This window comes from Heloderma suspectum, chromosome 1 (assembly GCF_057233095.1).
Source record: "Heloderma suspectum isolate Gila_16-S chromosome 1, 16-S_ref, whole genome shotgun sequence".
NCBI classification, from domain to species: Eukaryota; Metazoa; Chordata; class Lepidosauria; order Squamata; family Helodermatidae; genus Heloderma; species Heloderma suspectum.
In genome coordinates, this window is record NC_139458.1 from 162,570,705 (window position 1) to 162,596,326 (window position 25,622).

The 25,622-nt window shown below is 43.7% G+C and overlaps 2 protein-coding genes across 25 annotated transcripts in view; one reads left to right on the forward strand and one right to left on the reverse strand.

Annotated features, from left to right (window-relative positions):
• The window catches only part of ZRANB3 (zinc finger RANBP2-type containing 3), a 61,422-nt gene extending 47,918 nt beyond the window's left edge, over positions 1–13,504 (reverse strand). For 11 of the 23 annotated variants that reach the window (XM_084809182.1, XM_084809145.1, XM_084809103.1 and 8 more), the window contains exons 1-2: positions 13,361–13,504; positions 4,224–4,385 (exon numbers count right to left, since the gene is read on the reverse strand). Coding sequence is in view for 10 of the 23 variants with exons in the window: in XM_084809103.1 (XP_084665229.1) it covers positions 4,224–4,378 (155 nt within the window). In the remaining 13 variants the exon portion in view is untranslated. Of the gene's footprint in view, positions 1–4,223; positions 4,386–11,227; positions 11,253–13,145; positions 13,186–13,360 lie in introns of those variants that run through there. The other 12 variants (XM_084809191.1, XM_084809153.1, XM_084809114.1 and 9 more) reach the window with 3 other exon arrangements.
• A 5,232-nt stretch (positions 13,505–18,736) lies between these two features.
• The window catches only part of R3HDM1 (R3H domain containing 1), a 106,128-nt gene continuing 99,242 nt past the window's right edge, over positions 18,737–25,622 (forward strand). The window contains exon 1 of one of the 2 annotated variants that reach the window (XM_084809351.1): positions 18,737–18,983. The gene's annotated coding sequence lies outside the window, so the exon portion shown is untranslated. The remainder of the gene's footprint in view (positions 18,984–25,622) is intronic. The other variant, XM_084809341.1, reaches the window with a different exon arrangement.

Here is a 25,622-nt window from a genome sequence, read left to right on the forward strand (position 1 = left end):
AAAGGAATGTTGCCATGAAGAACCCTGAGGAAAGGCCTTCTCTGTAGAGGAGCTGATGGAGATGGTCTTGGACTTGGTGTTGAGGACCCCTAGGATGATGGTTCTGGGGGATCTCAACTTCCATGCCAAGGCTGCTATATCTGGGGTGGCTCAGGACTTCATGGCCACCATGATGACCATGGGGCTGTCCCAACATGTCATTAGCCCAACACATGTAAAAGGATACATGATTGATCTGGTTTTCTCGACTGGGCAGGAGGATGGTGATCTGAAAGTGGGGGAATTAACATCTGTCCCCTTGCCATGGTCAGATCACTTCTTGCTGAGGTTTAGACTTTTGGCAGCCTTCCCCCTCTGTAAGGGTGCAGGACCTATTAAAATGGTCCACTCCTGGAGGCTACTGGATTCCAGAGGGCTCTGGGGGATTTTCCTGCTGGTATGGCTGGTGCTCCTGTTGAAGCCCAGGTCACCCTGTGGAACATAATCATGCCGAAGCGCCCTCTCCCCCTGAGCAGAGCCCAACCAGCTCCTTGGTATACACCTGAGCTGAGGGCAATGAAGCAAAAGTGGAGATGGCTAGAATGCAGGGGGAGGAAAACTCATGCCAAGTTGGACTAAACACAGGTAAGAGCTCATTATCGAGCCTACTCTGTGGTGGTGAGGGTGGCAAAGAGACAATTCTTTTCCACCAGCATTGCATCTTCTCAGTGTTGTCCAGCGGAGCTTTTCTGAGTGGTTCGTGGCCTGTTACGTTCTAGGCCAGGGAGAGAGACTGTGGAACCCTCGGTAGCACGCTGTGACAAGTTTGCACTGCACTTTGAAGATAAAGTCACTTGGATTCATCATGAACTGGACATCACAATTAATGCAGTTCCATTAGCGGAGTTGTCCAGAGCACCGTCTGGTCCAGTTCTATTGGATGAGTTTCAGTTTTTGAGGCCTGAGGATGCAGACAAGATCCTTGGCCAAGTCCGGTCAATCACCTGTCTACTTGACCATTGTCTTTCATGGCTCATTTCATCAAACAAGGAGGGGATGTCTGGCTGGCTCCAGGAGGTTGTAAATTCCTCCTTCAGAAAGGGAGTGGTGCTGGCATCTTTAAAAGAGGTGGTATTCAGGGCATTCCAGAAAAAGCTTAACCTGAACCCGGAGGATGTTAACAACTATAGGCTGGTGGCCAACATACCCTTCCTGGGCAAGGTGCTTGAGCAGGTGGTTGCAGGACAACTCTAGGAATCCTTGAATGAAACGGATTATCTTGATCTATTTCAGTTGGGCTTCAGGCCTGGTTCTGGAACAGAAACTGCCTTGGTCACCCTGTGGGATGACCTCTGCCGGGAGAGGGACAGGGGGAATGTGACCCTGTTGATTCTCCTGGAACTCTCAGCGGCCTTCAGTACCATTGACCATGGTATCTTTCTGGATCAGTTGTCTGGGTTGGGAGTTGGAGGCACTGCACCGCATTGCAGTGGTTCCGCTCCTAGTTGGTTGGCCACTGCCAGAAGGTGGTACTGGGGGATTACTGCTCTGTGCCATGGCAACTATGCCACGGGGTGCCAGAGGACTCTATTTCATCCCCCATGCCGTTCAACATCTACATGAAACCGCTGGGGGAGGTTATCCGGAGGTGTGGGCTGAGGTGCCATCAATATGCAGATGACACCCAGCTCTACCTCTCTTTCTCATCAAACCCAGGTGACGCAGTGGCTGTTCTGAATCAGTGCCAGGGCACGGTAATGGACCCAACTGAGAGCCAATAAACAGAAACTCAATCCAGACAAGATGGAGGTACTAATAGTGGGTGGTTTGTCTGCCCAGCTAGGTGATGTTCAACCTGTTCTGGAGGGGGTTGCACTCCCCATAAAGGAACAGGTTTGTAGTTTGGGGGTGCTCTCCGATCCAGGACTAGGTGGCATGGAGCAGCTTTTATCAGCTTAGGCTGATATACTATCCATGTCCTTATCTGGACAGAGATAGCCTAGGTATAGTTATCCATGGTCGGATAACTTATTGTCTGGATTACTGCAATGCGTTATACGTGGGGCTGCCTTTGAAAATGGTCTGGAAACGTCAGCTAGTCCAAAATAGGGCAACAAGATTGTTAACAGGGACTGGCCAACCAGATCACATTACACCAGTACTTTTCCAGCTGCACTGGCTGCCAGTCCATTTCTAGGCCCGATTCAAAGTGCTGGTATTAGCATTCAAAGCCCTAAATGGCTTGGGGCCAGGTTATCTGAAGGATCGTCTCCTCCCATATGTGCCTGCCCAGACCCTAAGAACATCCTCAGGGGTCCTTCTCTGAGAATCCCCACCAAAGGGAGTGAGTCGAGTGACTACCAGGATGAGGGCCTTTTCTATTGTGACCCCCCCCGGGCTGTAGAATGAGCTCCCTAGGGAGGTTTGCCTGGTGCCTACGTTATCCTCCTTCCGGCACCAGGTCCTTTTTATTCTCCCAGTATTTTAGGATTTTAGCTTCCTAATCTTTTAGCTGGTATTTAAATCTGTATTTTAAATCTCTGCATTGCTGCTGGGTTTTATTCTGGTTGTACTGCTATATTGTGGTTTTAAGCTTTTATATTGTTTTTATGCTGCACTCTGTAGTTTTAATTTTTGTGAACTGCCCAGAGAGCTTCAGCTATTGGGTGGTATGGAAATAAAATAAAATAAAATAAAAAATAAGATAGAGATAGATAGATAGATAGATAGATAGATAGATAGATAGATAGATAGATAGATAGGGGCACCCTCTGGAAAACCCTCCCCCGTGCTGTTCGGGAGGCAGAAAATGTGGCATCTTTCAAGCTCCTCCTAAAAATGCACCTTTTCACCCCAGCTTTCTCTGGATTGTAACTGCTGTTGGGTTTTACTTTGGTTTTACATGCTACCTTTAAAATTTTAAAGTCTTATATTATGTTTTATCATGTTGTATTTTATGGTTTTATTGTTGTGAACTGCCCAGAGAGCCTCAGCTGGTGGGTAGTATATAAATGTAATAAATAAACAAATAATAAAATAAATATAGGTGAATGTATAAAACTAATGTAAAAGGACTGAAGGTTACAATGTACATAAATTTTAAGCATGAGTTAAATCCCATCAATAGATCTTTTGTTTATGATGCATTTTAAAATGCATTTATTTAAAACATTTATAATTCAACCTTGCCATGCTTTCTCAAGGCAACTCCCTTTGATTGAGCACAATTTAAAGACAGATAACAAAAGCAAACACAAAAGATAGATAAAAGCAAAAGCAAACTAGTTTTAGTACCAAATTAACAGTCCTCTCACATTGTAACAGAACATACTGAATAGAGGAAGAGTGCTGTTTCCCCTCAATGTGGAGTTCCAGATTTTTCTAGGATTTTCACCCACTCATGTGAATCAGTTTTATATAACACTCCAGCATATAATTTGCATCCTACTCACAAGCCAACACTTTAGCATTAACATCTCTCTCATACTGGGGTTATTTAAGGAATGTGAGCCTGGTACATTTTATAAAATGTGCAAGCAACCATTTGATTTGTATGTCATTAATCACACTATGCAGTCCTAAATCTGTAACTAAGATGACTTGTCTTGCAAGAATTAGGGTACTTGACCAAAAATAGATCCTCAAACGACATGCACATGGAATGTTAAAACTGAATCTGGTGCCAATGAGAGGGATCAGATTGACATCAATACAAATTTCCCTATTCACAGAAAAGGTATAAGAAAGGTTGTGTCAAACTTCCATCAAGAGGTAAAAAAATGTTGAAAGGTGAAAAAGACCACTGAGTCTTTAGAACCATTCACAATTTTCCATCTAAGAATTAAGGTTCTATTATTATTGCAAAGTAGGCTGAAGCTGAATCCAAAGAAACACTAACACATTACATGCTAACTAGTGAAAAGTTAGTAATCACTTAGTACTGCAAAATTGCTATCAAACTGAGAGTCAAGTGACCAAACTTTTCCTGTGCCATTTCAAGCTGCAGGTGTGCGTCTGTGTGTGCATGTGTAGAGCGGTTGTGCATGTTTGAATACACCCACACCTGAGCCATGTCTGAGTTAAATGAAAGCAGAAATGAACGCATGGGTGTGTGGGGATGTGTGCGCGCTTTTGCTTTGCTTGTCTCCGCTTCAGTCATCCCTGGTAATTCCTGGGTTAAACAGGCCCATTGGGAACTGAACCATTGACAATTTCAGTACAATCCATGTATAAGATAATTTTACCTGCCACCTCTTTCCAATGCAAACACAATTCCTTTCTTCTGAAAAGGAAGCAGCCGCTGCTTTAGCTTTTCAGGTAGGCAGGACAGTTCTTCACCAATGTCAGAATCTGAACAAGTTATTCCACATGTCAGCGTCTCTTGGATGGCACTTGCCATATTCAGCCTAACAAAAATTAAAGGGAAAAAAGATCTTATTTGACGATGCCTCACTCAGTATCCTCAAATACTTTCCAAAATATTGAATTGTGAAAACAATGTTAATTTCATAACAGTATCAAAACGGCCATTACTCCAGTTCAAGGAGTTTTGTAATTAATTTATTTTTAAACATAATGATGTATTTTAAATAAGTGCCTATATGTATGAACCTATAAACATATTATATTGATCACCAGATTGTTTTAATAGAAAAAAAGTGCAATTTAGGTGAGAGTAAAGACATATGGCCTTCATGTATAGTCAATACAAAATGTGGTGATAAGCACCATAAATTTTAATAAAGCTTGTAATCTATAAAAAATATTATTATTAAATATTGTTAATACTGAGCCTATTATGATGCATGTCTCATTAGAGAGTGACGTAAGGAAAGATAGCAGGCTCCTAAAACCCAAGGAGTTTATAATCTAACTGATGACATAGAAAGAGGGGAATAAAACTTCTCAAGGATCATGACTTTTTTATACATTCTCCTTTGTGTATAAACTGGATACATATAGCGGCGGGGGGTGGATGGATAGACAACAATTCTGACCTCCATTGATTCAGCTGAAGCTCTGAAAAAGGTATCTAACCTGTTTAGGGGCCCTTTTTAGAACTCCTGGTGAACTTGTGAAGGTTGGGGGAAGGTCAGTGGGCTTAATCCACTTCCACTCTATGCATTCTGTATATAGGCATTATTTTCCCTGATAGCCTCTCCCTCTGGTAGCCTTCCCCTTCATGGATCACTGCCTTGTTGTGGCAAAGCGGCTTGCGTAACTCAGTGAAGCCATAAGCTATGCCGTGCAGGGCCACCCAAGACGGACAGGTCATGGCAGAGAGTTCTGACAAAATGTGGTCCACTGGAGAAGGAAATGGCAACCCACTCCAGTATTCTTGCCAAGAAAACCCCATGGAACATATCACAAGGCTAAAAGAGATTACGCCGGAAGATGAGCCCCTCAGGTCGGAAGGTGTCCAATATGCTACTGGGGAAGAGCAGAGGGTATTTCCAAGTAGCACCAGAAAGAGTGAAGTGGCTGGGCCAAAGCCGAAAGGACACAAAGCTGTGGATGTGTCTGGTGGTGAAAAGAAAATCCGATGCTGTAAAGAACAATATTGTTTAGGAACCTGGAATGTCAGATCAATGAATCAAGGTAAGCTGGAGGTGGTCAAACATGAGATGGCAAGATTGAACATCGACATCTTGGGAATCAGCGAACTAAAATGGACAGGCAAGGGCGAATTTAATTCAGGTGACCATCATATCTACTATTGTGGGCAAGAATCCCTTAGAAGAAATGGAGTAGCACTCATAGTCAACAAAAGGGTGGGAAAAGCAGTACTGGGGTACAATCTTAAAAACGATAGAATGATCTCAGTATGAATCCAAGGCAAACCATTCAACATCACAGTAATTCAAGTCTATGCCCCAACCACTGAGGCCGAAGAAGCTGAGGTTGATCGGTTCTATGAAGACCTACAACACCTTCTAGAACTAACACCAAAAAAAGATGTCCTCTTCATCATAGGGGATTGGAATGCTAAAGTAGGAAGTCAAGAAATCACCGGGATAACAGGCAGGCATGGCCTTGGTGTACAAAATGAAGCAGGACAAAAGCTAATAGAGTTTTGCCAAGAGAACACGCTGATCATAGCAAACACTGTTTTCCAACAGCACAAGAGGCGACTCTACACATGGACATCACCAGATGGTCAATATCGAAATCAGATTGATTATGTCCTTTGCAGCCAAAGATGGAGAAGCTCCATACGGTCAGTAAAAACAAGACCTGGAGCTGACTGTGGCTCAGATCATGAGCTGCTTCTTGCAAAATTTCAGCTTAAATTGAAGAACGTCGGGAAAACCACTAAACCGTTCAGTTATGACCTAAATCATATCCCTTATGAATATACAGTGGAGGTGAGGAATAGATTTCAGGGATTAGACCTGATAGACAGAGTGCCTGAGGAACTGTGGACAGAGGTCCGTAACATTGTTCAGGAGGCAGCAACGAAATCCATCCCAAAGAAAAAGAAATGCAAGAAAGCCAAGTGGCTGTCTGATGAAGCTTTACAAGTAGCTCACGAAAGAAGGGAAGCGAAAAGCAAGGGAGAAGGGGGAAGATATACCCAACTGAATGCAGAGTTCCAGAGAATAGCAAGGAGAGACAAGAAGGCCTTCTTAAATGAACAATGAAAAGAAATCGAGGAAAACAACAGAATGGGAAAGACTAGAGATCTCTTCAAGAAAATTGGAACGTTTTGTGCAAAGACGGGCATGATAAAGGACAAAGAAGGCAGGGACCTAACAGAAGCAGATGAGATTAAGAAGAGGTGGCAAGAATACACAGAAGAACTATACAGGAAAGAGCTGAATGTCCCTGATAGCCATGATAGTGCGGTCACTGAACTTCAGCCGGACATCCTCGGGAGTGAAGTCAAGGGGGCCTTAGGAAGCATTACTAATAACAAAGCTAGCGGAGATGACAGTATTCCAGCTGAGCTATTTAAAATCCTAAAAGATGATGCTGTTAAAGTGCTGCATTCAATATGCCAACAAATCTGGAAAACTCAACAGTGGCCACAAGACTGGAAAAGGTCAGTTTACATTCCAATTCCAAAGAAGGGCAACGCCAAAGAGTGTTCAAACTACCACACAATTGCGATCATTTCACATGCCAGCAAGGTTATGCTCAAAATCCTACAAGCTAGGCTTCAGCAGTATGCGAACCGAGAACTACCAGAAGTACAAGCTGGGTTTAGAAGAGGTAGAGGAACTAGAGATCAAATCGCCAACATTCGCTGGATCATGGAGAAAGCAAGAGAATTCCAGAAAAACGTCTATTTCTGCTTCATTGTCTGCGCTAAAGCCTTTGATTGTGTGGATCACAACAAACTCTGGAAAATTCTTAAAGTGATGGGAGTACCAGACCACCTTACCTGTCTCCTGAGAAACCTGTACGAGGGTCAAGAAGCAACAGTAAGAACCAGAGATGGAACAACCGATTGGTTCAAAATTGGGAAAGGAGAACGACAAGGCTGCATATTGTCACCCTGCTTATTTAACTTATATGCAGAGTACATCATGAGAAAAGCCGGGTTGGATGAATCACAGGTCGGAATTAAGATTGCTGGGAGAATTATCAACAACCTCCGATATGCAGACGATACCACCCTAATGGCAGAAAGCGAAGAGGATCTCAAGAGCCTCTTGTTGAGGGTGAAAGAGGAGAGTGCAAAAGCTGGTTTGAAACTCAACATTAAAAAAACTAAGATCATGGCATCTGGCCGCATCACTTCCTGGAATATAGAAGGGGAAGAAATGGAAGCAGTGACAGATTTTACTTTCTTGGGCTCCAAGATCACCGCAGACGGTGACTGTAGCCATGAAATTAAAAGACGCTTGCTCCTTGGGAGGAAAGCTATGGCCAACATAGACAGCATAGTAAGAAGCAGAGACATCAACTTGCCGACAAAGGTCCATCTAATCAAAGCTGTGGTTTTCCCAGTAGTAAGGTATGGCTGTGAGAGCTGGACTATAAGGAAGGCTGAGCGCCGAAGAATTGATGCTTTCGAACTGTGGTGCTGGAGAAGACTCTTACGAGTCCCCTGGACTGCAAGGAGGTCAAATCAGTCCATCCTAAAGGAAATCAACCCTGAGTGCTCATTGGAAGGACAGATACTGAAGCTGAAGCTCCAATATTTTGGCCACCTAATGCGAAGAGAAAACTCCCTGGAAAAGACCCTGATGCTGGGGAAGACTGAAGGCAAAAGGAGAAGGGGACAGCAGAGGATGAGATGGCTAGATAGCATCACTGATGCAATGAATATGAACTTGAGCACGCTCCGGGAGAGAGCGCAGGACAGGAAGGCCTGGCGTGCTATGGTCCATGGGGTCACGAAGAGTTGGACACGACTGAACAACAACAACTGGTAGCCTTTGCCCCACATCCATAATCCACAGGAGAGGCTTTGAGGGGGCAGAGTGGGTTTGAAATATTGTGTACATTCCATGTGAAGCCTCTATGCAGTTCCAGCTCAATTTACATTGTCCAGTCTTCTAGATATTTACTAAAAAGGTCCATACAGTCTCTCTGGGATACTTTTTTTAAAAAATGATCTTTGTGATGTTGTCTGGCTACTTCACACACCCCTCAGCTGCTCTACAGTTTTCTTACATGTATGCTGCATCCAGATGAATATTTACAGAATGAGGCAACACCTGCTAAGAGTTTTTTTTTTAAAATACCTATCACTGGAGATAGAAATATAACTTCCAGTCTAACATTTAGTGTTCACAGACTGAGTTTTGAAAGGGATTGTGTCAATGCCTAGACATGGAAACATTATAAGGTAACTGTAATATAAGCTGAAATCCATGTCCCAGCCTAATTCAAAGTGCTGGTATTAACATTCAAAGCCCTAAACGGCTTGGGGCCAGATTATCTGAAAGACTGTCTCCTCCTATGTGCATCTGCCCAGACCCTAACATAATCTTCAGGGGTTCTTCTCTGGGAGCTCCTGCCAAAGGAAATGAGGCTGTGACTACCAGGAAGAGGGCCTTTTCTGGAGGGCCTTTTCATTCCACCCAAGTTGTGGAATGAGCTCCCTAGAGAGGTTCGCCTGGTGCCTATGCTGTACTCTTTTAGGCGCCAGGTGAAGACCTTTATATTTCCCCAGCATTTTAGTGTTATAGTCTTTCACCATTACTATTTTAAATCTGTTACTGTATTTTAAATCTCTGCATTTATTCTGGTTGTGTTTTTATACTGTAGTTTTAAGCTTTTATATTTTATACTGTTTTTATTCTGTACTTTGTGGTTTAAATTTTTGTGAACTGCCCAGAGAGTTTCCACCATTGGGTGGTATAGATATGTAATTAATTAATATTCCTGTTGTGTCTGGAAAATGTGAGTGAATGGTCAATCTACATATAATAATGTTTCCAAACTTTAAAAAGAAACCCCATTAACACAAATCATTATGACCAAAATAATTTGCTTGCTTCATTAGAAACAAATGAGCATTTCTATCATAAAAGGAATAACTGGAATGAAACAGGAGAAATGTAGCAGAGAAGCCCAGCTACTCTCCACAATATTGGGTAAAATCCAAAAGTGACCTTGGTTCATCCACTATCTGTCAGCTGAACCTACCCCATTGGGTTGTTTTGATGATAAAATGCATGAGTGGGAGGAGGCAAGTATGACCATGTATGCTACTTACAGTTCCTTGGAGGAAAGGCAAGATATAAAAATTATACATAAATAATACCCCCTTTACTGGGACCAACTAAAAGGTCACAAAGAAATAGGCAAGTTTTCAAGTTCATTATAACTCTTCATCTGACTGTATGTTAAGCAAAACAAACCCAGAAATCGGGAAGATGAGATTAAAGGATGTTGCTGTGCTAGGAATAACAAAAAAGCCTCAGACTTCATTTTGTAATAGTCTCAAAATGGAACAAGGCATTTTGCTGGACAGGTAGCATATCCTATGCATGTTTACTCAGAAATAAGCCCCACTGTGTTCTGGGGGCTAACTCCCAGATAAGCATGCATTGAATCCTTGGTTAGGCCATGCTGGCTGGAAATGAAGGGAGTTATAGTCCAACACATCAGAAGGACACCAGGTGGAAGAAGACCCTGTTTCTCTCTCTGAAAATATAAGAGCCAGCCATTATTTGGTTCTGTCTCAAGATAGAACCAAATAAAACACACAGAGTAAACAGAAGTAAAATAAAAACACAGACACTCATTTTTTGGTGGCACTTCTCTGTTCCTGTAGCTTTTGGAGCAACCTGAAATTCAGCACAACTGAATTCATAGAATCATAGAATAGTAGGGTTGGAAGGGGCCTATAAGGCCATCGAGTCCAACCCCCTGCTCAATGCAGGAATCCAAGTCAGAGCATCCCTGACAGATGGTGTCCAGCCTCGTCTTGAACGCCTCCAGTGTGGGAGAGCCCACCACCTCCCTAGGTAATTGGTTCCATTGTCGTATTGCTCTAACAGTCAGGAAGTTTTTCCTGATGTTCAGCCGGAATCTGGCTTCCTGTCACTTGAGCCCATTATTCCGTGTCCTGCACTCTGGGATGATCAAGAAGAGATCCTGGCCTTCCTCTCTGTGTCAGCCTTTCAAGTACTTGAAGAGTGCTATCATATCTCCCCTCAGTCTTCTCTTCTCAAGGCTAAACATGCCCAGTTCCTTCAGTCTCTCCTCATAGGGCTTTGTTTCCAGTCCCCTGATCATCTTTGTTGCCCTCCTCTGAACCCTCTCCAGTTTGTCTGCATCCTTCTTAAAGTGTGGGGCCCAGAACTGGACACAGTACTCCAGAGGAGGCCTAACCAGCGCTGAGCAGAGGGGAACTAGTACTTCCCGGGATTTGGAAGCCATGCTTCTATTAATGCAGCCCAAAAGAGCATTTGCCTTTTTTGCAGCCACATCACATTATTGGCTCAGATTCAGCTTGTGATTGACAACAATTCCAAGATCCTTCTCGCTTGTAGTGTGGTTGAGCCACGTATCCCCCATCTTGTAACTGCATTTGGTTTCTTTTCCCCTAGGTGCAGAACTTGGCATTTATCCCTGTTAAATGTCATTCTGTTGTTTTCTGCCCAGCGCTCCAGTCTATCAAGATCACTTTGAATTTTGTTTCTGTCTTCCAAAGTATTAGCTATCCCTCCCAATTTTGTGTCATCTGCAAATTTGATCAGCATTCCCTGCACCTCCTCCTCCAAGTCATTACTAAAATGTTGAAGAGCACTGGGCCCAGGACTGAGCCCTGCGGTACCCCACTCGTTACCTCTCCCCAGTTTGAGAAGGTCCCATTGATAAGCACACGTTGAGTCCGATTCTTTAGCCAACTGTGGATCCACCGGATCGTTGTTTCATCTAGCCCACTTTGAGCTAGTTTGCTCATCAGGATATCATGGGGCACTTTGTCGAAAGCTTTGCCGAAGTCGAGGTATATGATGTCTACGGCATTCCCACGGTCCACAAGGAAAGTTACCTGATCAAAAAATTAGATCAGATTCGTCTGGCAGGACTTGTTTTTGACAAATCCATGTTGGCTTCGAGTAATCACGGCATTGTTTTCAAGGTGTTTACAGATGGATTGCTTTATCATCTGCTCCAGAATTTTCCCAGGGATTGATGTCAGACTGACTGGTCTGTAGTTCCCAGATTCCTCCTTTTTACCCTTTTTGAAGATAGGGACAACAGTAGCCCTCCTCCAGTCATCTGGCACTTCCCCCGTCCTCCATGATTTTCAAAGACAATAGACAGCGGTTCTGAGAGTTCTTCTGCCAGTTCCTTTATTACTCTAGGATGAAGTTCATCTGGCCCTGGAGATTTGAACTCATTCAAATCTAAGTAATTAGGTGTACCTTGACCATATGTCTATTGATCTCAAGCTGCAATCCTGCCCCTTCAGCCTGTACTTTGCCTTTGCCAGGGGGGTCATAGACCCTCTTTTGGGAGAAGATTGAGCCAAAGTAGGAATTGAGCACCTCTGCCTTTTCTTTGTCATCTGTTATTGTTTTGCCATCCTTATTTAATAGCTGAACCACCATTTCTTTCCTCTGCCTTTTACTATGCACATAGCTGAAGAAAGCCTTTTTGTTGTTTTTAGCATCTCTCGCTAACCTCAGCTCGTTCTCAGCTTTAGCCTTCTTAACACCATCCCTGCAATTCTGTGCTACCTGAATTAAGCCTAAGTAATACCTTCACCATTCTATTTGACCTAGGACACCACCTAAACACATCTCTAAATACTAAATTGCATTTAAAATGCCGGGAGGAGGCCCATCTTTTGAGCACTCTTTAACCAGCCTAGCCTAGAAATTCAGCAGTGTCACTGAAGTGTGTCAGAGGTAAATCATGCTTGATTGACATCAGTCTAGCGCAGCCTGCCCCAACCTGGTGCTCCCCAGATGTGTTGGATTGCAACTCCTACCATTCTGAAAGCCATGCTAGCTGGGAATGATGGGAGTTGCATTCCAACACATCTGGAGGGCACCAGGTTGGGGAAGGCTAGTTTAGTAAGCACAACCATGCACCATTATATTTTAAGTTACAAGCCTAATGCAGCCTTCCCCAACCTGGCACCCTCCAGATGTCTTGCACCACAACTCCCATCATACATGACCACTGACCATTCTTGCTGAGGCTGATAGGAATTGCATCCAAAACATCTAGCAGGCACCAGGTTGGGGAAGGCTGTAAAGAATAGCTGTAGTTCATCTAGATTCCAAAACAATTTCCAGACCCAGCTGCACACACACTGAAATTTTAATTACTACATCACTACATTACAGTTACATATATGGTAGGTACAATGAGGTAGAAGAGTTCCAAAGCAACAGAATGGGAAGTACTAGGTGGCTGGGTGTGTACGCGTATGTAAAAATCATATTTTTGAAAGCTTTAATTCCTTGCAAGTATAAGACTAGCTCAGCAAGGGGTAAAGTGGCCCAGAACTTTCGTCTCGAATATGTTTGTCTTTACTTTAAGGAAAGGAGCTTGTTTTAAACATGTGGAAGCTTCCAAACGTGGTATTCCCAGGCCAAGCCACCCCCGTAAGCCTGCACGCGTAGACGAGACGCCGCCACCACCACCCTCCCCGGTAAATAGCCAGGAAAGAGAAATCCATCTCGACCGTGAACACGTCAAGGGGGCGGCGGGAGTTAGGGCGCGTTGCGATTATTAGCCTCCGGTTACACCGAGATCCAGTACATCTCTTACTCAGAAGCAAATCCCACCGCGCTCATTGAATCCTACTGCCAAGTACACGTGCAGAGGATTTGTAGCTACGGAGATCTCGAGTATAAGTCTCAACCACGTCAACCCGGGAGAGCGGCTATGGTTATTAGCCTGCATTAAGAAGAGATCATCGTAAGTGCAACCCAATTTGGCCCCGCGGCGGGGACGAAGTTACCATGGAACGAGGTTACCACGGAACAGCACAACACTCCTCACCGAGGCTGGCTCGCTCTCTCGCCCGTGCAGCAATCGTCACCGCAGAAACAAATCAGCAGCTCCACCTCCTCCAGCAACTACCGCCACCAGCATTTTCGCGCTCAAACACGCCGGAAATGACTTCACTGAGGGCAGACAGACTGGAAAAACGACTTCCTCCATAGATAAAAACAAATTTTTAAAAGAGAAATAGCAGGGTTCCCATGTGTTTAAACTCATTCACCTTCCGCCCCCCTCCGCCCGCTGTTATGGCGACGCTCCTGGCCGGTGAAAAAGAGAGATTCGTATGCCAAAAAAAAGGCAATGAAACGGAAGCCGTGACCAGCACGGATATTTCACACTGTGCAGTGCGGCGAAGGAGAAACGGGCAGTTTGTGTCTTGGGCTAGAGGCAGTGGGCGCAGTAGTTGGCTGTTGACATGGGGAGCACCAGAGTGGAGATGCCGACTGGTTAGGCGCGTCTGTGCACAGAGTGGAGGTGCGGGGTCATGCAGGAATGTACTCAGTGTCAGTGCCAGCTCCAGGGCCCGTGGGCAAGATATTAATGGGGCCCCTCTTCAGTGAGTCTGCCTTCTTGCGGCGATTGCCATCACCAGCAGCTGATGGTCCATGCTCTTTCTCATCATTCTTGGTACTTCTGTGCTTGACAGGCAGAAAGCCTGTGAGCAAGTAGGCAGTGGCATCTACTGCCTACTTGTCTGCCTGGCCCAGACTATTGCTACTATTGTCTGGGCCAGGGCAGGTTGCATGGTGAAGAGGAGCAACTCCTGGGGGCTCTTATCAGTAAGCCTCTACTGGGATGTGGGCCTTTGGCAGGTGGCCCACGGTGCTTACCTTTGACACCAGACCTGCTGAACGTAATTATTTAGATTTACATACCACTGGGAATAAATAGTGCTTTCTTCTAAGTAGATATGTACAGGACTACATTGTTAAAGCAGATTGTCCCTTAAAACATTTTAAACAGCAAAATCTTACCCATGTCTGCTCAGAAGTAAGCCAAACAGGGCTTATTCTAGGTAATTGTGCATAGGATTGCAATCTAATAGCATGTTGTAGGGTTACAATGGGTGAGGAAACTCATTTGGCCACACTTTCAACTGCACATTTATGGATGAAATGGCTATTTTAATCCTTGTGAGCGACCATGTGCAGTGGTGCAGTTAATTTTAAATACTGGACTTAAGGGTCTCAGCAGGCCTCCTTCAGATGGTAATGTATGTTACTCCAAAATGTGGTAACCCATCCCTGCTGTGTTTGGTGGGCCCTCCTACTCATTCTGCTGAGTGGGGCCCAGGACTCCTGCCTCAAAAGTCCTGTCCTGATGGCACCAGTTTGTGAGTAATAAACCCCAGGGGTAGTAATAAAACCTAAATAATGCAGAAAAAGCTGGAGTGACCGTGGTGTTGAGTATATGGCCTATAAAAATTGACAGTTTATGGGTGCTTCCATGTCTCACTTGAGGTTCCAGTGGTGATGTGTATGGAAAAAGCCCAGGTGGATGATGCTTGGTACTGTGGAGGTGTGAGGCTGATTTTGGAAGCATAGAATAAGTAAATTTTTAAAAGACTTAAAAGACAAACAGATTTATTGTGGCATAATCATTTGTGGACTAGTCATAAGACAACTGATTATATTTAAGATGCTACAAGAATCCTTTTGGTTTTGCTGTAACAGACCAACCCATCTACCCTCTGGGACTAATAAATAGTGGCAAATAGTAGAAAATGCAGTACTGGGGTACAATCTCAAAAACGATAGAATGATCTCCGTATGAATCCAAGGCAAACCATTCAACATCACAGTAATTCAAGTCTATGCCCCAGCCACTGAGGCTGAAGAAGCTGAGGTTGATCAGTTCTATGAAGACCTACAACACCTTCTAGAACTAACACCAAAAAAAGATGTCCTCTTCATCATAGGGGATTGGAATGCCAAAGTAGGAAGTCAAGAAATCACTGGGACAACAGGCAAGCATAGCCTTGGTGTACAAAATGAAGCAGGACAAAGGCTAATCAAGTTTTGCCAAGAGAACACGCGGATCATAGCAAACACTCTTTTCCAACAGCACAAGAGGCGACTCTACACATGGACATCACCAGATGGTCAATATCGAAATCAGATTGATTATGTCCTTTGCAGCCAAAGATGGAGAAGCTCTATACAGTCAGTAAAAACAAGACCTGGAGCTGACTGTGGTTCAGATCATGAGCTTGTTGCAAAATTTCGGCTTAAATTGAAGAACATCGGGAAAACCACTAAACCATTCAGGTATGACCTAAATCATATCCCTTATGAATATACAGTGGAGGTGAGGAATAGATTTCAGGGATTAGACCTGATAGACAGAGTGCCTGAGGAACTGTGGACGGAGGTCCATAACATTGTTCAGGAGGCAGCAACGAAATCCATCCCAAAGAAAAAGAAATGCAAGAAAGCCAAGTGGCTATCTGAGGAGGCTTTACAAGTAGCTGAGGAAAGAAGGGAAGCGAAAAGCAAGGGAGAAAGGGGAAGATATATCCAACTGAATGCAGAGTTCCAGAGAATAGCAAGGAGAGACAAGAAGGCCTTCTTAAATGAACAATGCAAAGAAATCGAGGAAAACAATAGAATGGGAAAGACTAGAGATCTCTTCAAGAAAATTGGAGATCTCAAGGGAACGTTTTGTGCTAAGACGGGCATGATAAAGGACAAAGAAGGCAGGGACCTAACAGAAGCAGATGAGATTAAGAAGAGGTGGCAAGAATACACAGAAGAACTATACAGGAAAGATCTTAATGTCCCTGATAGCCATGATAGTGCGGCCACTGAACTTGAGCCGGACATCCTCGAGAGTGAAGTCAAGTGGGCCTTAGGAAGCATTACTAACAACAAAGCTAGCGGAGATGACAGTATTCCAGCTGAGCTATTTAAAATCCTAAAAGATGATGCTGTTAAAGTGCTGCACACAATATGCCAACAAATTTGGAACACTCAACTTTGGCCACAAGACTGGAAAAGGTCAGTTTTCATTCCCGTTCCAAAGAAGGGCAGTGCCAAAGAGTGTTCAAACTACCGCACAGTTGCGCTCATTTCACATGCCAGCAAGGTTATGCTCAAAATCCTACAAGCTAGGCTTCAGCAGTATGTGAACCGAGAACTACTGGAAGTACAAGCTGGGTTTCGAAGAGGCAGAGGAACTAGAGATCAAATCGCCAACATTCGCTGGATTATGGAGAAAGCAAGAGAATGCCAGAAAAACGTCTATTTCTGCTTCATTGACTACGCTAAAGCCTTTGATGTGTGGATCACAACAAACTGTGGCAAATTCTTAAAGAGATGGGAGTACCAGACAGCCTTACTTGTCTCCTGAGAAACCTGTACGAGGACCAAGAAGCAACAGTAAGAACCAGACATGGAACAACCGATTGGTTCAAAATTGGGAAACGAGTATGACAAGGCTGCATATTGTCGCCCTGCTTATTTAACTTATATGCAGAGTACATCATGAGAAACGCCAGGTTGGATGAATCACAGGTCGGAATTAAGATTGCTGGGAGAATTATCAACAACCTCAGATACGCAGACGATACCACCCTAATGGCAGAAAGCAAAGAGGATCTAAAGAGCCTCTTGTTGAGGGTGAAAGTGGAGAGTGCAATAGCTGGTTTGAAACTCAGCATTAAAAAAACGAAGATCATGGCATCTGGCCCCATCACTTCCTGGCATATAGAAGGGGAAGAAATGGAAGCAGTGACAGATTTTACTTTCTTGGGCTCCAAGATCACCGCAGACGGTGACTGTAGCCATGAAATTAAAAGACGCTTGCTCCTTGGGAAGAAAGCTATGGCAAACCTAGACAGCATAGTAAGCAGAGACATCACCTTGCCGATAAAGGTCCATCTAATCAAAGCTATGGTTTTCCCAGTAGTAAGGTATGGCTGTGAGAGCTGGACTATAAGGAAGGCTGAGCGCCGAAGAATTGATGCTTTTGAACTGTGGTGCTGGAGAAGACTCTTACGAGTCCCCTGGACTGCAAGGAGGTCAAATCAGTCCATCCTACAGGAAACCAACCCTGACTGCTCATTGGAAGGACAGATACTGAAGCTCAAATATTTTGGCCACCTAATGCGAAGAGAAAAGTCACTGGAAAAGACCCTGATGCTGGGAAAGACTGAAGGCCAAAGGAGAAGGGGATGGCAGAGGATGAGATGGCTAGATAGCATCACCGATGCAATGAATATGAACCTGAGCACACTCCAGGAGAGAGCGGAGGACAGGAAGGCCTGGCGTGCTATGGTACATGGGGTCACGCAGAGTCAGACACGACTTAATGACTGAACAACAAGAAGTAGAAAACGATACATAGGCAAAGAAAGGTAAGAACCAGCAATAGCAGTAGATTATAGTTTGGGGGTCCAGTGTGTGCAAGCTTGCTGGGATTTTAAGGCTCAAATATGCAGGACAGTCCTATGTACATTTATTCAAAAGTAAGTCCCACTGAATTCAGTAGGATCATAGCCTCTTCTAAGGTAATGTATATAACAGAATCCAAGCAACGTATTGCTAAGCTTCTGGCAGGCATCTTGAGAAGTAGATTATGGGGACAGGAGGAGCAACCTGGGTGCTTCTACCCTAAAAATACATTGCAGTGGGTGTAAGACGGACCTACAGAATAGCGACAGCATAGTTTACCCTATTATAATGATAAGGTGGCACAAATGAAAGGAACATTGCACTCGAAAAGTGCAAGAGCAGAGCAACAGACTAGCAGAAGACACCTCTTGATCCGGAGAGCATTGTGCAAAGGTCATAGAATAATAGTAGGGTTGGAAGGGGCCTATAAGACCATCTAGTCCAACCCCTACACAAAAGTACTACAAGTCCCAGCATGCCTTGCTTCATTCACCACAAGCTGGAGTTTAGGCGGTTTTAAGATGTTTTTCTTTGGATTTGTGATGCTGCTCTCCATGATCTATTAATATATATTATGGAGCATCTCTAGTGGAACTGCCCACGGCATATTCCTCTCTAAGCGACCACAGAGGGAAGCTAAAGGTGAATCCATGCCGTTTCGAGCACACCAGAAAGGCTACATACCCTAGCGCTTAGCGCTATCAGTCGCCCCAAAGCGATCATACCGCTGGTCACAGGCACGTCAATAGGTGGGGTTGCCGTATGCCGGTCTTTTAAGTTCCATTGGCCTTTCCAATTGGTAGATTCGAGCCGTCGCTCAGCTAAGAGGCGGCTTCTCATTGCCTAGCAGTGCCTCACCGGGGCGTTTTCTATGTGGGCCGAATATTAGACCACTCAGCGGACGGCTTCAGGGGAGAGAAGGGCCGGGGAAAGAGTGCTTTAGACGCTGAATGGCTAGGTAGGACGTCAGTCAGCGGTATGGAGCATTGCGATTGGCTGACGGTGCCTGTAGAGGGCGGTTCCCCATGGCACCCGCGGCGGCAGCAGGAGGAGCCGGAGCCGCTGTTGGGGGCTGGTGATGGGGTTAATTCCCCCTCGTGTGTGAAGCCCCCTTAGCGAGCCGGCCTCACCGTCGTCTCATTGCCCCATCCCCCCCCGTCCGCCGTTCGTCAGGCTCGCGCCACTGCGGTAAGTTGCCCCCATTCCCAGTTCCATTATAAATAACCCTTTTTTCTTTCCTCGCCTTCCTTTCCTTCCCTCGCCCTGCAAAAGGCTTGGAACCCGGAGCGGGCGGGCGGTGGTCCGTCCCTGGCGAGGGGTGGTCGGTGCTTTGCAGCACCGCCGCCGCCACGCCAGTCTCCCCCGGGCCTGCATCGGACGGAAGTGCGCGCCAGCCTCGTGGATGCAATTGGTGCAGTTACGCCCCCGGGCCTTGCGGTGATGGGGGAAGTGACCGCCCCCGGGGCAGGGGATGCGGCCGCTTATTAGCCCCGGGCTTGCCATGTGTTGGTTTCTTACCTCAGGCAAGAACCTAACGTATATTCATGCGTGTGTATTCCGTGTGGAGTGTTACGTGCGCGCGCGTCTGTGTATCATATGTGTACATACATGCGTGTATGTATGTGTATACATACACATATGCATATAGTGTGTGTGTATTTTAAATATAATGACCAGTGACTGCTTGTTGTGATTGCAAGCGCTTGTAATATAGCCAAAGCAGGAATGATAATCTCAGGGCCTGCAATGGGGGAAATGCCTGCTTGCCTGTCCACCCCTCACGGTTGCAGTTCCCTCCATTCTTCCTCCTAAGCTTATATGTCTTACCAGAATCTGTCAGAAAGGAAGGGCTATCTTTCCACTTATACACAGTAATGTATGCCGTGGCATATACCCTTGGGACCTGCAATGATTTACCAGCCTTCTTTTCCTAAGAAGCGTTGCTTCCTCCTGAAATGGGTAAAAGAAGTGGCTGGGTGTAGTTTCTGTTCCAAGTTTCATGATGAAGAGAGTGATCCTGGTCTAGCAGTGCAGCTACATTTGCAGGTTCCTGCCTGTTCCAAAGGACACGATGTGGTGTAACGGTACACTTGAGGTCCATAGTGAAAGTATCCCCAAGATCCATAGGGAGTGGGATATTTGTATACCACTGACTCATGAATGGTACTTTTCTTGGAATATGTCTGCACGATGTTTCCATCTCCAAAGTTTGTATGTGATAGACACAAGTGGGCTGTAGCCGTGAGGGAACAGCAGGTTGTTTGCACATTAGAAAAGGTTGGTACATGTACGATTCCAAAGACTGCAATGGGGGACAATATTTGCCTCTCAGTTTGCTCCCTTCTGTCCACTTACATGGCCTGATGGGTGGTAAGGCAAGGAGGTTCTGTCTGCTTTAGCTAAGCACTGCAGTTTGAATTTGTCAGTGCCAGGCAGTGTTACTTTCCTCTGATCTACTCAAAGGACATATTCCTCCCGTTTTCAAGGACCATAAATGCAGCTGGGTGACCAGAGCTGGAGTAGCGCACAATGCTTGTCTCATACAAAGGAGTATGCGTTTGCATGCGTTGTGTGTAGCGTGATGTAAATACTTTATCTCTGGATGGTACATAGAGACCTGTTCACTCTCCAAGAGCTTGTGGTATATTGTTGACTCTAAACAAGAAATACAAACATGGAAAAGGGTTGCACCAATCCACTGTGGAACGTTGATATAAACCAAATATACCTTCATGCTGTCAACTTTACCATTTGGTTTTTGGTTTTATCTGTCTGCATTTTTAAAAATGAGATCAGAAACAAAATATTGTAGTTGGACTGACTGGTCCAGAAGGCTATATTGCCCTTCTTATTTTTGTATCTAGGATGTTTGGTTTTTATAGATAAATTCCTTTAAATGTATAGGGAAGGAGTGATTTCATGTTCTCAAGATAACACTATCCTTAGAACCTGGAAATAGGAAATGCTGGTTCAGCCCATGCTGCGATGCAGGGTGGAAAAATTACCACTATATTTTTTGTGTGGAAAAAGTTCCACTTCTAAAAATGCACTGTTTCATAAAATGAATTAATAACATAATCATTGGTACATTGCTGGTCAAATTGGGCAGGTTCAAAGTTGTAATTAACTTTATTTTATTATGTTTTGGAGCTGCTTTGGGGGCTCTGCAGAAGGCCATAAAGTTGCATATCAATATTTATATACACTTTTTCAGCTGAGTAGGATGCATATATTATGCACATCTTATTTTCTGATTCAAAATTTTCCAGAGAATCCACATCACTGTCCTCGTGAACCTGCAGGTTCTGTGAAATCAGATGTAATTTTTGTTAGTTTTTGCCTCCAGTCAAGTTCAGCATTGATCTTGCGTCTGTATTTGGGAGTATGGTAGCTGTTCACCTTTCCACAGACAGCCTGAATTATGCATCCGTACCACACACAGTTCAAGAACCTCTGCTCTAGGTGCAATCCTATGCATGTTTAAACAGAAATAAGTTGTACAGCTCCCATTGTGCTCTAGCTAGCATTGTTGGCTGAGGAACGCTGGGAGCTGTAGGATTGCGCCCTAGGTAGAAGAAATGTCTTTACTGACCATCAAGGATGTTGGTAACCTCGGTATTGGGAGCATGTTTGAGGTTTGGAAGGAGATCTAAGTGTTGATGTATTTTAGAATGCTTGGATGGTTTGCAGGGAGGGGTGGGAAGAGTATTTAGTGAGGCTGTCTGTCCTTGGAGGATTTGCTCAAAAGCAAGAGGGGTGGAATGACTGAAAAATGTTCAAATATCCAGATACATTCTTTCATCTTAGATATCACAGTGGTAGCATAAGGGATTTGTTTAGTCTGAATTTTGATGGGATAAGCATTTTTAAGTGATTTAGGATGCAATCCTATGCTGGTTTACACAGAAAAAGGTCCTACAATTCCCAGCATGTTGCCTAGAGAATGCTAGGAGTTGTAGGACTTTTTCAGTCTAAACATGCATTGGATTGTGTCCTTATTTATTGTGCCCTGTTTATTTTACATGTTTCCTTGCCTGGTGCAAAAAGGAATTCTACATTTATATTATCTCACATTGATGTTATGTGAAGTACTCTTGAAATCATCTTGACACCTTGATTGAACTGATTTTAAGTAGAAGTATGTTCGGTGACACATTAAAAACATGGTTGTATTTTAGTAAGTTAGGTATACTTTAGCATCCTCGCACTTCTGGCAGTTTAAAAAAAGTGAGTGGTGATTATAGGGTTGAATTAGTCTTCTTTACAATTCCTTTAGCGCGTGTGTGTGTGTGTAAATATAACTGTTCTAAGCATCATTACTAGTTTCTACAGTAATTCTGTTGAGCTGGAGTTTGTCATGTTTTAAAATTTCACAAAGGTAGTGTGTTGGTTTACTTTTGTTTGGGCTTTTTTTCCTTGGTTCCGATGGTGATCGTGACATTTCTGTCAGTTGTGGCATTATTGGAAAAGAGCTGGCTAGTATGGTTTTGCCTTTGCCGGAATGTTACTCTTCCTGTTCATGGTTGTATCTGGCACCATGTGAGTTGAAGTCCAGATGGAACAGGACATGAGCTACATCGCTGTCTGCTTTTAGCAGCCCTTCCATTTGACATTTAACTTAAAATGGAGCTAAGTGTAATAGCTAGCAATGAAGAACTCTTTGATTTTGTTTAGAAAAAAACAGCACAGAACTGTTTAGATATGTTAAAGACTTGAGGGTTGTCGGTATATTTTTTTTAAGGGGAGGGAAGAGTTTGACTTCATTGTGGTGGAGCCATTTGAAGCTAGTAAGAGTGTCCTGTGGGTTTTTCTTGCCCATAGTTCTAATTAAGTGTGTTTGCTTGGCAGACAGATCCATGTGGTGTATTCAGTCTGCTTCAAGTAATTTATGAAACAGTCATAATGGGGAGAATGTTACAAGGTGTGGTTCATTTTATTTTTGCAGAATGTAGAGGGAGGGACAAAGATGAAAAATATGTACATCAGTGCTAGTAGATGGTAAATTCAAATGAACAATCTGTGACTATCTTCACTCTTCCATGTGCTGCAGTAGCACCAAGCAGTTTCTGTTGGGTTATAGGAATTACAATAGGGGACGCAGTATATGGGTGAGAGGATAGTCCTCCTTCGTGTGTATGTGTCTTCCCCCACTCTGCCCTCCCCAGCAATGAGAGGGGAAAGGGAAGAGCAGCAGTGGACTCGCCATCAGATCCTCAGTGCGGGGAATGGAAATCTCCCAAACTGAATTTGCTTAGTGTATGTGACCATGCTGAGGATGCCCTACACTTGCCCTTGGGGAAACTTTTTGACCCTTATTTATGTGTACAAATTTATATTTGCTGTTGTAAACCTTGCTTGGGTTGCTGTTAGGAGTACTTTTCATTTCAATTATTTGATTAAAGCAGATAGACAGGAGCGAGCCAACTGTTGCATGGTATATGTACTGGTAACTTTTGCCGTAAGATCTGGGGGAAATGTCTAAAAGTGGACTGCTAAGAGACCTCTTATAATTTCAAACTTGTGTTTTAAGGCAACTGTGTTAGGGGAAATGTGAATGCTTGATTAGAACATGTGGCTCTCCCAAAATCAGGCTGTATCTATCTACTGACTCATCAGTGAGAGCTAATTTAAGCCTTGTTCCTTCACCAATATGGAGGCTTGCCTAGAACGGGACTGCATCTGTACTTAAGACTCCTAGTTATAATATTGAATGGTCTGGTTAGCGACAATTGTTCCTAGCTTCATAAACTACATTTTGTGAGGCCAGGAATGAGTGTTGGGGCCAAATGCTACTCCCTTGTCTTTCCCTTTGCCTGGAAAAAAACCCAGAAAAAATTGGGAAAAGGCATTTTTTTCCCAAGGACTGTTTTTGTTTTTTCTGAAAAATTGAACAGGTTTGGGTTATTAAATATTTTCTTTTAGAATTTAAGACAAAGTATGTATATATTGTTATCCAGCCTTTACTTCCCCCAAAATGATTTCTAAAAACCATGTAGTAGGAACACTTTTGTAGAAAGACTACAGATGTAAACTGTCTGGAAATAATGAAGCCATGGGGAAAATATTTTTTTAATCCTCTCTGTAAGTTTCCCAGCATAGTTAGTTCTTTCCTTCCCTATGAAAATTATTGATCTAAAGTATAATGTACTGATAGCATTTATGCTCAGTTTCCCAACATGTGAGTAGAGTCACCATTGTGCGTTCTTGACAGCTTGGGTTTTGTTCTATGGAGTTGTGGTTTCTGATGCAGTAGCAGTCATTTAATTAAGTTCTAATCTATTCAGGCAATAATTACAAAGTTACTGAGTTTACTTTTTAAAGATTCAAAATATAATAATTTTATGAGCAAACCAAGTCATACATAAAATAACTTTAGGAACAGAAAGGCTGCTTTACGTTCTTAAAGAAGCCCTCCCCAACCTGGTGCCCTCCAGATGTTTTGGACTGCAGTGCCTAGCATTCCTGACCATTGGCCATGCTGCCTGAGGCTGATGGGAGCTGAAGTCCAAAATGTCTGGAGGGCACCAGGTTGGGAAAGGCCGTCTTAAAGCAACAAAGTGACTTTAGATCTGTAAAGAGCACTAAAAAAATAAGTATTGCTTATTTTTTCCATTTTTTCAAGATTTACAGTTTTTCAGGGGGGGGGGGAGGGAAAAACTGTTTTTTTTCCTCATGGCCTCAAAATTTCCAGAAATTTTGTATCTCTTAGTAAGGGGCAAGGAGGAGTGTTTGGCTTCAGCTCTTGTTCCCAACTTCATAAACTCTCAAATGATTGTCCAAAGTGGGCTAATCTGAGTTCTTTGAATATTTTTGGCTTATGCTCACTTCAGACAAGAATTAGGTGCTCCTGTAGGAATTGTTAAGGAGTTGTGCTGTTACTCTTCTCCTGTCAACACACTGTGAGTTCTTCCCTCTCTCTGAAGGATTCTGTTCAGTAAAGTTATGCACTGGTGTTCAATGTTGTGCTCTGCTTTGAAGGAAGCAACAGTCCTTTATTTGAGTCTTTTTTGCTCTGTACTTCTGGAGGTCATGTATAATACAATAATTTCCCCCTCCAAAATCTTGTCATTCAGATTATCAAAGTTTATGAATGTGGCTTGTGTTCCAGTGCTTGTAACTTGTGCCTCACTGCTTGTAAGTTCCATACATAGTGTGAGAAACTATTGAAGTCTAGAGATGTGTCTGACATGGAAACATTGAGTGGCTTGATCCTATTGCATACAGAGAATTATGATGGGTGGTAATCGATATCCCTCTAGTTCAATCATCGTCGATGACCTTATGCAGATATAACACTAACACATGGCTTGCTTTCCTTAACTGTGGATAAGCAACATATCTGATTACCTAAACTATGGTTAAGGTCTGGCCACAAACTAGGATCTAAAACCATGGTTTCAAGTCAGCTTGGACATTTTGGTTTGTGTTGGCTAGGCATGACACCAACCAAATCATGGTTGAGGCAGTTTCTGTAACTGGTTGAAAGGTAACAAGCATATCTTAGAATCATACAATAGTAGGGTTGGAAGGGGCCTAGAAGACCATCGCATCCAATCCCTTGCTCAAGTCAAAGCATCACTGATAGATGGCTGTCCAGCTTCATCTTGAATGCCTCCAGTGTGGGAGACCCCACTACCTCCCTAAGTAATTGGTTCCATCCATTTGTAAAATTTTAATATTTATATACAACGGTGTATTTTGTAACATTCCAATTTTTGTTTCCTTCTTTTAAAACAAAACTCACCCGGAGTCATGGGGATAGTGCGTGGGAGATAAACATACATACATACATATATATGTAAGTTAGATAGATAAATAAACAGAACA